Source organism: Monodelphis domestica, chromosome 1, assembly GCF_027887165.1.
Source record: "Monodelphis domestica isolate mMonDom1 chromosome 1, mMonDom1.pri, whole genome shotgun sequence".
Classification (NCBI taxonomy): Eukaryota; Metazoa; Chordata; class Mammalia; order Didelphimorphia; family Didelphidae; genus Monodelphis; species Monodelphis domestica.
This window is the reverse complement of record NC_077227.1, coordinates 112,961,565-112,971,790: the sequence shown is the minus strand read 5'-3', so window position 1 is coordinate 112,971,790 and position 10,226 is coordinate 112,961,565. Positions and strand designations below refer to the sequence as shown.

The window sequence follows — 10,226 nt, the reverse complement described above, 5'->3', positions numbered from 1 at the left end:
AAAGAAAATTTATATATTTTACACAATATGAGTATATGAGTATATTCTCTCCAAGTGAAATATCAGCTCCTTGGGATGGTTTTCACTTTTATCTTTGAAAGATGGGAATATTGAAAGTTAGGTGGCTTAGTGGATAGAGATACAGGCCTGGAGATGGGAGTTCCTGGGTTCCAATCTAACCTCAGACACTTCCTAGATATATGACACTAGACAAGCCACTTAACTCCCATTGCCTAGCCCTTTACTGTTCTGCCTTGGAAGTGATATTTAGTATTAATTCTAAGATAGAAAGTAATGGAAGAAGGAAGGAAGGAAAGGAAAAGAGAAAGAAAGAAGAAAAAGAAATGAAAGAGAAATGGGAATGAGGGCATAACTTTATCCCATCTGAGTATCCTGAAATAATAGGAATTTTGGGAAAAACTGAAAGCAGGAAGAACTTCATGGCAGATACTCCTCAAAAACAGGCATCCTCAGAATAGATATTGGAATCTTTCTACTCAATTGAATTGTAGGAGAGAATGAATATCTAAAAGAAGGCCCTGTGACAAAGGGCACCCTTCACATGTGTGTGTATGTAAGCATATACATAACTGTGTACCTAGTATATGCACACGTTTCACATACATACACACACAACCTTGGTTGTGGCTAACAGTTTCTAAGATGCTGAGAGCTTTATTATCTGACATAAGGTCAAGAATCAGATAAATGGGTCATTAGTTTTCCTGGGGTCCTTGTGACAGTTATGCCTCAGTTATCCCTGCTGCTCCCTTTTCCCATTTTTGCCTTCACAAAGACCTCTGTCTTCCTGGCCCTGGGGACTAGCTCCCTATCCTCTGTAAAATGGGAACAGAAGCCCCTCACCTGCTCTTTCCCCCATTCTTCCTTTGGGCTTCTCTTCCCCTTAGCCTAGAACCCCACAATCTCTAACCCTGGGACAAAAAGGAAACTGCCTCTCTCTCTCTCTCTCTCTCTCTCTCTCTCTCTCTCTCTCTCTCTCTCTCTCTCTCTCTCTCTCTCTCTCTCTCTCTCTTTCTCTCTCTCTCTCTCTCTCTCTCTCTCTCTCTCTCTCTCTCTCTCTCTCTCTCTCTCTCTCTCTCTCTCCTCTTCTCTCTCTCTTTCTCATCTCTCTCTTTTCATTTCCATGTTTCTCCATTCTATTTAAGAACTTCCCATCTCTCTATACCCATTCTCTCCCCTCCACAGTTATTCCCCATTGTCCACATCTCTATTCCCATATCTCTGTCTCCATCACATTTCCTTTCTTCATCCCTAAACACATCATCTTATAGTTCTACTTCATCTCCCAGTTCCCCATCTTTTTCATACAAAGTTTCTTCACTTCATCATCAGATCAAAGATTTAAAAATCACTTTAGGGGCCACCAATCCAATGGTTTTGCAGATTAGGAAACTGTCTAAAGAGGTTAAATCACTTGCCCATAACAATACAGCTGGTAAATATCAGAGGTCACTTCTGAACTTAGGTCTTCCTGACTTCATGTCCAGTGCTGTATCTATTTTGTGGCTGTTCTCATCTCCTACATCTTTTGGCCCTCATTCTCATCTCTTCAATGTCCATATCTCAATGTCCCATCTCTCCATTTCCATTTCAGTTACATGATCCTGTCACCCTTCCTCCTCAACCGGCCTCCCATAAAGATTCATACCCAAAGGTCCATGCCTTCCTTCTTCTTGACAGTTCTTAGGCCCATTGCCCCAAAAGTCACACCTGCCAGAAAGCGACTGTCTTATCTCTTTCCCGGGAGGGGGCCTAGTCAACCCTGAGCCCTTGACCACAAGCTGCCAGAGTCACCAGGGCTGACAGGCAGGTAATGTCTCCCTTGAACCCAGACCTATAGCCGCGCCACATCTGGCCGAACGTTGGACCACGTGTCGCTAAGTAGCTCATTCACCGGCGCAGCTGTCACCATAACAACGCGAGTGAGAGAACTGGGGGCCTGGGGTGGGGGTGGGGGAGGGGGAGTGGAGGGAGGAAGGAAGGAGGGAAGGAGGGAAGGAAAGAGGGAAGGAGGGCGGCGGCCGGCGGGGGGGAGAAGATCAGACTCGGGAGTGACCAACAACCCCACCCCCGCCCCGAGGACCCCCCTAGGGCTCAACACCAGCAACCCAGCTCCATGTAGACCCCGTGGCTAGAAGGGGTCTAGCAAGACAGAGCCGCGGCCAGCTGGGGGGGTGGAGATCATGCCCAGAGAGCAGCAGAGAAGGGACGGAGGCGAAGCTGATCACCCATGGCAAGGCCAGGGGCCCTAGACTCTATGGAAGCGGGGGAGTGCGCCCGAGCCGCCGCGCAGCGCAGCTGGAGCAGGAGCCCGAGCAGGAGCACGAACGGGAGCTGGGGCAGGACCAAGGGCAGACACAGAAGCAATAGCAGGAGCCGAAGGAGGCGGGGGCCCTCCGCCGAGCCCGGTCCAGGGACCCCCGGGGCCAAACAGCTAGGTGACCACCAGGCAGCCCTGGCCGGGCACTAAAATCCCTCAAGCTCTCGGAGACCTCCGGCTGCCCGGCCCAGCCCCGGGGAATGGGAGGCGGCTAGACTGTCCGAACTAGGAGAATTGGAGCGGCGCGGGCGCTGTCCCAGGGGCAGTTCCAGTTCGTCTGGAAAGAGAAGCGGCTGAGGAGGAGGAAGGCAGGGAACAAGAGAGGACTGTGAGCCAGCGCAGTCTGGCGGCAGCGGCGCAGCGCGGCGCAGCGCAGCCCCCTCCTGCCGCGGGCGCGCACTCTCGTTCACAGGGACACAGACACGGACACGGACACGGGCACTCTCCCTATCACAAGCATATGCGCCGAGCCCCAGCTCCTTCCTTCCAGCCTCGCCCGCTGGCCTTTTAGAACACCATCGTTAACCTAACCCTCTGCTTTTGGATGTCATGGGTAACAGCTTCTCCAGTATTCCCGCCCTGCCCCGGGGCAGCCCGACTAGGGGGGCCCGGGTACATCGCCAGCACCTGCAAGGTAAGACAGGGCTGTCTGTCGGGGAGGTGGGGGCACTTGGACACTGAGGACTGGCGGAAGCGCTGGGAGGCGAGACGGGAAGGGACTGCGGACATCGCTGGGGTCTGGGCACAGCTTGGGGGGGAGGGGCGCCCCGTTGGGGCAGGGGAGCAGAAAGGGCAGGGGAGCATTGCTGAGGTCTGAGCACAGCTTGAGGAGGGAAGGAGAGGAGAAATAGAGTCTAATGGGGATGGGAGGTGATGGGGAGGAAGACGCCACCTGTTGTACGCACTTGAAGAATAGGCTCTTCCCTTAGAATTGTGGGTCTGCTCCTGGGATGCACCGGAGGGCCTGGGGTCGTCGATCCCAGTGGACCATTTCTCTGCATCTTTCTAACTCTGAGTATCTGCAGGACAGAAAGAATAGTGGGTTGACACTTGAACCATCTCTGCATTATCTAAGTTGTCTCAGCTGCCCATCTTATGCTGAGCCCTGGTCATATCTCCATCCCTGTGAACTTGCTGATAATGATCTTTTTGGAATGGTTTAGACCTTCCTCGGGTTAAGGCTAAGGACTAGACCTCTGGACCTCCTGAACAGCAAATTTCACTGTACTTCCACTAGGCCAAGAAGATTTCTTATTCACCCTGAGATGAACAAGTCCAGACCAGATTCAACTGGGCTTTGGAAGTTGGAACTTTCATAGGAAAAGAAGATTTTTCTCTGCTTCTTGAAATGTCACTTCCTCCTCCTCCACAGCCCAGGATTCTGTTTCTGATAGCCCCTGGGTTGGACCAAAGAATAGATGGAAGGAGATATGGCCAGCTAGACAATTCCTGTGAGAAAGATCTGGGAGTTTTAGTGGACTGCAAGCTCACTCTATCAACAGTGAGTTATGGCAAAAAAAAAAACCTAATGCTGTATTTAAGTTATGCTCTACCTTAGTCAGGCCCCATCTGAAATACTTTGTTCAGTTCTGGGCCCCACATTTTAAGAAATACATAAAGAGGTTGAAGAGTGTCAAAGAAAGCATGACCAGGCAGTTGAAAAGATCATAAAATGAGTATCAACGGGAAGAAGCAGAGACATTTAACCTGCTGGAGAGATCATTTAGAGGAGGTATAATAGCTGTTTTTAGTATTTGAAGGACTCATGTGAAAGAGGGATTTGACTTGTTCTGATGTAGAGAGGCTCTGTGTCAGGAAAAACCTTTAAAATTAGAGCTATCAAAAAAATAGAATGGGCTGCCTCAAGAGTTAGTGAGTTTCCTCTGATCTGAAGCCTTAGAGATTATTGGAAAGGTTGTAGAAGAGACCCTTGTTTAGGTCTAAAGTAGACTAGCCATTGAGGTCCATTCCAGCTGTGAGATTCTCTCCTTCTGACCTTGCCTAGACTTTCCCAGCTTCCTTTGATGAGCCATTATTGGCTCCACCTCAAAACAATGTATTTAAATCCTATGGAACCTGCTTGTTTGTCTGTTCTATGCCATCTGGGAAGAAGTTCCATAAATGCATTCCTTATAGCATACAAGTGGGATAGATTTTATTTTATCCTTGCAAGTTTATGGGTGATACTGGGCTCCTTGTCCTAGGATTCTGGGAACAGGTGTCTAAGTGCCTGCTTTCCTGTCTGCTGCCCTCTTCCTGATGTCAACAATGGCAATAATATATATGCATTTACATACAAATATATGCATACATGTCAGTTATATACACATATGTATATTTATTGCTTTTTAAGTTTGCAAGGTTAGCTATGTAGACCTTATCTAATTTGATCCTCACATCTTGTGAGATAGGCTCTACAGATGTTGTTATCCCCGTTTTACAGATGAGGAAATGGAGGTTCAGACAGGTTGATTTTCTCAGTCACACAACAAATAGGTATCAGAAACAAAATTTAAACCCTAATCTTCCAGACTCAGAGTCTAGCACTCTTCCTATGCCAGACGTTTACAGACTTCAATCTCATTCCTTCTCAACCTCCCCATGGAATAAGTCTAATTTTAGTCTAGCCTTATGTGGCACTACTCCTCCACCCTCAGATTATTCCAATTTTCCAATTGTCTTTTTAGAGTCTCTAGTTCTGTTATTTGTTCTTGAATATTAACAAAAGCCCACATTTATATAGCATTTTAGAGTTTATCATGTACTTTCTTCACAACATGGCTTGCATATATTTTTGTTGTTTAGTGATTTCAGTTTTGTCCAACTCTTCATGACCCCATTTGGAGTTTTCTTGGCAAAGATACTGGACTGGTTTGTCATTTCCTTCTCCAGTTTATTTTACAGATGAGGAGACTGAGGCATACAATGTTAAGTGACTTGCCCAGAGTTACATAGCTAGGAAGTGTCTGCAGTCAACTTTGCACTGAGAAAGATGAATATTTCTGACTCCAGGCCCAGTGCTCTTTCTAGTATGCCAGTTAGTCTTCTCATTTTTATGAATAAAGGCAGTAAAGTACAGAGAAATAAAATGATTTGTCCAAGATCACAGGGTTAGTAAAGTTTGAAGCCAGATGTTCCAGCTCCATCATGCAGCTTCTCTTGGAGGAATTCACAACATTCTGGCAATTGGCTGTTCAAGTTTAAAGTCTTTAGAGCTTTTAGGGAGCTTGGAGATCATCTAAGATGATTTTCCTATGAGCAAACTGAGGATCAGGGGAGTTAGGTGACTTGCTTGAGATTCACATAAATAACATAGCTCTAGTGTCTCTTCACTGTAGATTCATGGTATAGGGCAATGGAGTGACAGGTAGGATAGGGATTTGGGATAACCAGTTGATGGACAATGAGTCACAGTTCCCTCCCATCCTACTAAGTCCCTCTGGTGAGACTAACTCTAAAGACCCAACATCAGTTCTTCAGTTATGTGTCCCCCAATTTGTCTCTCCCTCACCTTTGACCTTCTAGCTCAGGAATTTCTCTTTGATGGGCCACTGAGGTGTAGGAGTACAGTAATGTACAGTGAAGTGCAGTATCCTCCTGTTTGAGTTCTGCTTTATAGGTCCCAAGATTTATCCCTAATCATCTTCCTTTGAAAAACTCATTACTTTCATGATTCCATCTACATTTCTTGATTCTATTTGCCTTTCTGGACTATATAACTTACAGTTATTTCCTACTGAATAAATTAGGAAAAGCCTCCAGTTTGTCTGAAACTCACCTTCCTCAAGCACTCTCTAGCAAAAGAAGGTTCCCAGATTTGCATCTTTTAGTGGCCTCACTAGGATAGCCTTTCTTTGGATAAAAGATGAGGTAATATGTAAGTTGGGGGCAGCTGAGTGGCACAGTGGATAGAGCGTCAGGTCTGGAGTCTTCCTGAGTTCAAATCTGGCCTCAGATACCTACTGGTTGTGGGATCCTGAGCAAGTCACTTAACCCTGTTTGCCTCAGTTTTTTCATCAGCAAAATGAGCTGGAGAAGGAAATGGCAAACCAGTTCAGTATTTTTGCCAAGAAGACTCCAAAAGAGGTCACAAAGAATGGAGCATGACTGAAAAAGCAAATGAACAACAATATATGAGCTGAGGAGACTAGGGAGTGAGGTCCAAGGGGAGGAAGATGGTGCTCTAGAATGAGCTTAGGTGATAATTGAAATCATCACCACCTGAATGAGGAAATTTATTTTGCTTGCTTCCATAGATTTGTTATGAGGGTTTTGTTTTTCTTTTCTTTTTTTCTCCAATAGAAAGAGGAGGTGGAAGGGAGAGAAAATAAATTTTTGTTCATTGAAAAGAAAAGTCCCCAAAACTAGAAACAAACAAAAATCAGAGCCATAGAATGTCACAGCAGGAAAATGCCTTTGAAATTATCTGGTTCTGCCCTGCTTCCCTTGTGTGAGTGGTGGTTTTTGTTTTTAGCTTGGAAATGAATTTGATTCATTACTACAGCATTTGCATATATTTAAAAAGTCATAATGAATATGTGTGAGATATTATTTATTCAATCTTCATAAAGTATGTTTACTTATATATCATATCTCAAGATACAACTGAATATTTTGTTAGAGCTGATTAAAGATCAAATAACAAATGCTTGGTAGGCACATTAATTGTGGGACCCTTGTAATAATTAACTGAGTAATCTTAAGGGTTTAGGGCATTGGCACAAGCTTGGTCACACTTTGAGTAATAACAATGAACATTTCTATAGCACTTTCAGGCTCACAAAGTGCTTCATGTGTATTATCTCATTTGACCCTCACAACAGCAGTATGAGGCAATTTATAATGATCCTTACTTTAGAGATGAGGAAGCTGGGACTTAGAGCTCTAAATTAAGTGTCCTAGCCGGGGGTCACATAGCTATCTGAGGCAGAATTTAAGCTTGTCTTCTTGAATAGTACTCTAGTCACATGACTTCTTACAATACTCCATCCCCTGCTTGCATCCCAATTATTTTATGGAAGAAGACCTGAGAGATTTTGCTCAAGGTTGATGGCAAGGAGCTAAGAGTAGAATCCAGGTTCCCTGACTCATAGACCCATCATCCTTCAGTTGTAGTGCCAATGCCATAAAATACTTTCCCCCATTTTTTCCCCATTTCTTCAAAAGATGTCCCCTTTGGCCCTATACTCTTGGTACATGATTCCGGTGTTCTTCCTGGGAATGTAAGGTAGTTATTTTCTTGAGGCTGAAGCAGATGCAGTTGAAGGATGTATGATTCTTGCGTTCCAGCTGTACAATGATCCCAGCTACTTTCTGGCCTTCAGGAGAACACTATAGTTTCAATGGTTTCCCATTGCCCTACTAAATGAAGTCCAAACTATTTTGCTGGGTACTCCAAAATCTCTTCCCACCCCACCTTTTTATCACAGATTACTTTACTCTTTGGCATTTTCTCTGTGTTCTAGCCAAACTGAACTGCTTATCATTCTCATGCTGTTCTGCATGAAAACATCTTTACTCTTGCCATTTCCTTTGGCTAAAATACATTTCTTCCATTTACTCTCTGCCACTATCCTCCATTTTTGCCTGTCAAACCCTTTAAAGACGAGGTCACATGCCACCTCCTATGGGAAGTCTTTCCTGACCCCCCCAGCCTATCATGCTCCTTCTCTCCTCTGAACCCTCAAGGCACTTTCTTATGGTATATATCCCATGTTAGGTTGTAGTGTAGTTAGTTGTGAGCATTTCTTAACCTCCCTACTGGAGTATTAGCCTCCTAAGAATAGGAATATGTCTGTGACTTACCTTGGAGAAAAAGGGCAAAACCAGTAGATAGTAGGTCCTTTGTGAGCCATTGTTGAATGAATGGATAAACTACATTAGACCTCCTGTTCCTTACAATGATAAACATTAACAACAACTCTTTATTGAATATCTATTGTGTATCCAGTCCTGTGGCAGGTGCTCTGGGGGAGATTAAGATTTATGAGTCACCATCCTTAGCCCGTGGTATGGTTGGGGAGAGGAGAAATCTCAGACAAAGATAACTAATAATACCAGGTGGTGTGGGCTCAGTGCCCTTTGAGCAGTACAGTCAGAAAGTATGACTGAGACTTAGAGTAGTCAAAGAAGGCTTTTTGAAAGTATTGAGCCAGAATTTAGATATCAAGTATCAAGTTCAGGAAAATGTTGAGAAGGGAAGAAGGGATTCTAGGAGAAAGAAATTGCATAAATACAGAGAAAGAGTTTCATGTGCATTGGATCATAGCATCTGGATTTGTAAGGGACCTCACTGGTCATCTAATTCAATTCTTTCTTTCTTTCTTTCTTTCTTTCTTTCTTTCTTTCTTTCTTTCTTTCTTTCTTTCTTTCTTTCTTTCTTTCTTTCTTTCTTTCTTTCTTTCTTTCTTTCTTTCTTTCTTTCTTTCTTTCTTTCTTTCTTTCTTTCTTTCTTTCTTTCTTTCTTTCTTTCTTTCTTTCTTTCTTTCTTTCTTTCTTTCTTTCTTTCTTTCTTCTTGCCTCCTTCCTTCCCTCTCTCCCTTCCTTCCACCTCTCTCCCTCTCTCCCTCCCTCCCTCCCTGCCTTCTTTCCTTCTTTCCTTCCTTCCTTCCTCCCTCCCTCCCTCCCTCCCTCCTTTCTTCCTTCCTTCCTTCCTTCCTTCCTTCCTTCCTTCCTTCCTTCCTTCCTTCCTTCCTTCCTTCCTTCCTTCCTTCCTTCCTTCCTTCCTTCCTTCCTCCCTTCCTCCCTTCCTCCCTTCCTTCCTCCCTTCCTCCCTTCCTCCCTTCCTTCCTCACCTTTACCTTCTGTCTTAGTATCGGTTCTAAGACAAGAGCAGCAAAGGCCAGGCAATTGGAGTAAAGTGACTTGCCCAGGGTCACACAGCTAGGAAGTGTCTGAGACTCTTCATTGAATCATGCATATTTGATGATAGTGAGCAGGCTTGCCTGGCATTAGGTAAGGGTCCATGGCAGTTAGGAGATGAGCCTGGAAAGCAATGTGGTCTTCTGGATTTGTAAGCAGAAGAATCTTGGTTTGAAACCTGGTTCTGTAATTTCTTGTGTGATCTTGGGCAAATAATTTCCCTCTTTTTGGATCTCAGTTTCTCTAATATGCATAATGAGGGATTTGAACTTGATCTCCAAGGTCCCTCCCCAGCTTTTAATCATAGGATCTATGAAATGTAGTTTAGGGTCAGATAATAGAGGGCCTTGAATTCCAGGAGTGGAAACCTAGACTTTATTTGATAGTCAATACATACGAAGCTCTAAGACATACAAGTTTCTTTCTTTTTAAAATATTTTTTAACATTCTTTTTTTTTAAAGATATTTTATTGGGGGCAGCTGGGTGGCTCAGTGGATTGAGAGCCAGGCCCAGAGACAGGAGGTCCTGGGTTCAAATCTAGCCTCAGACACTTCCTAGCTGTGTGAAACTGGGCAAGTCACTTAACCCCCATTGCCTCTAGCCTTACCACTCTTCTGCCTTAGAACCAATATGCAGTATTGATTCTAAGATGGAAGGTAAGGGTTTAAAAAAAAGATTTTCCCCCAATTATGTGTAATAACAGTTTTCCACATACGTTTTCTGAAGTTATAGAATCCAAATTGTCTCCTTTCCTGCTCCTGGAGATGATAAGCTATTTGATCTGGGTTCTATATGTTTTATCATTAACATTATCTAAAAAAAATTTTTTTAGTCCAAATTCTCTCCCTCTCTCAGACCCAACTCCCTTGAATGAAGAAGGCAAGCAATATGATATCAATTATACATGTGAAACTGTAAAAAAGATTTCCATATGAGCCATGTTGTTAAAAAAAGATAAAAAAGTTATAAATTATACTTCAATTAACACTCAAAGTTCATCAGTTCTCTAGCAGGAGGTGGATA

General features: G+C 44.0%; 1 protein-coding gene across 1 annotated transcript in view; it reads left to right on the top strand.

The window, feature by feature from the left end:
• The first annotated feature begins 1,967 nt into the window (after positions 1-1,967).
• NEURL1 (neuralized E3 ubiquitin protein ligase 1) overlaps positions 1,968-10,226 on the top strand; it is a 109,171-nt gene continuing 100,912 nt past the window's right edge. The window contains exon 1 of the mRNA XM_007479081.2: positions 1,968-2,975. Coding sequence (XP_007479143.1) covers positions 2,891-2,975 — 85 coding nt within the window. The 5' untranslated portion in view covers positions 1,968-2,890. The remainder of the gene's footprint in view (positions 2,976-10,226) is intronic.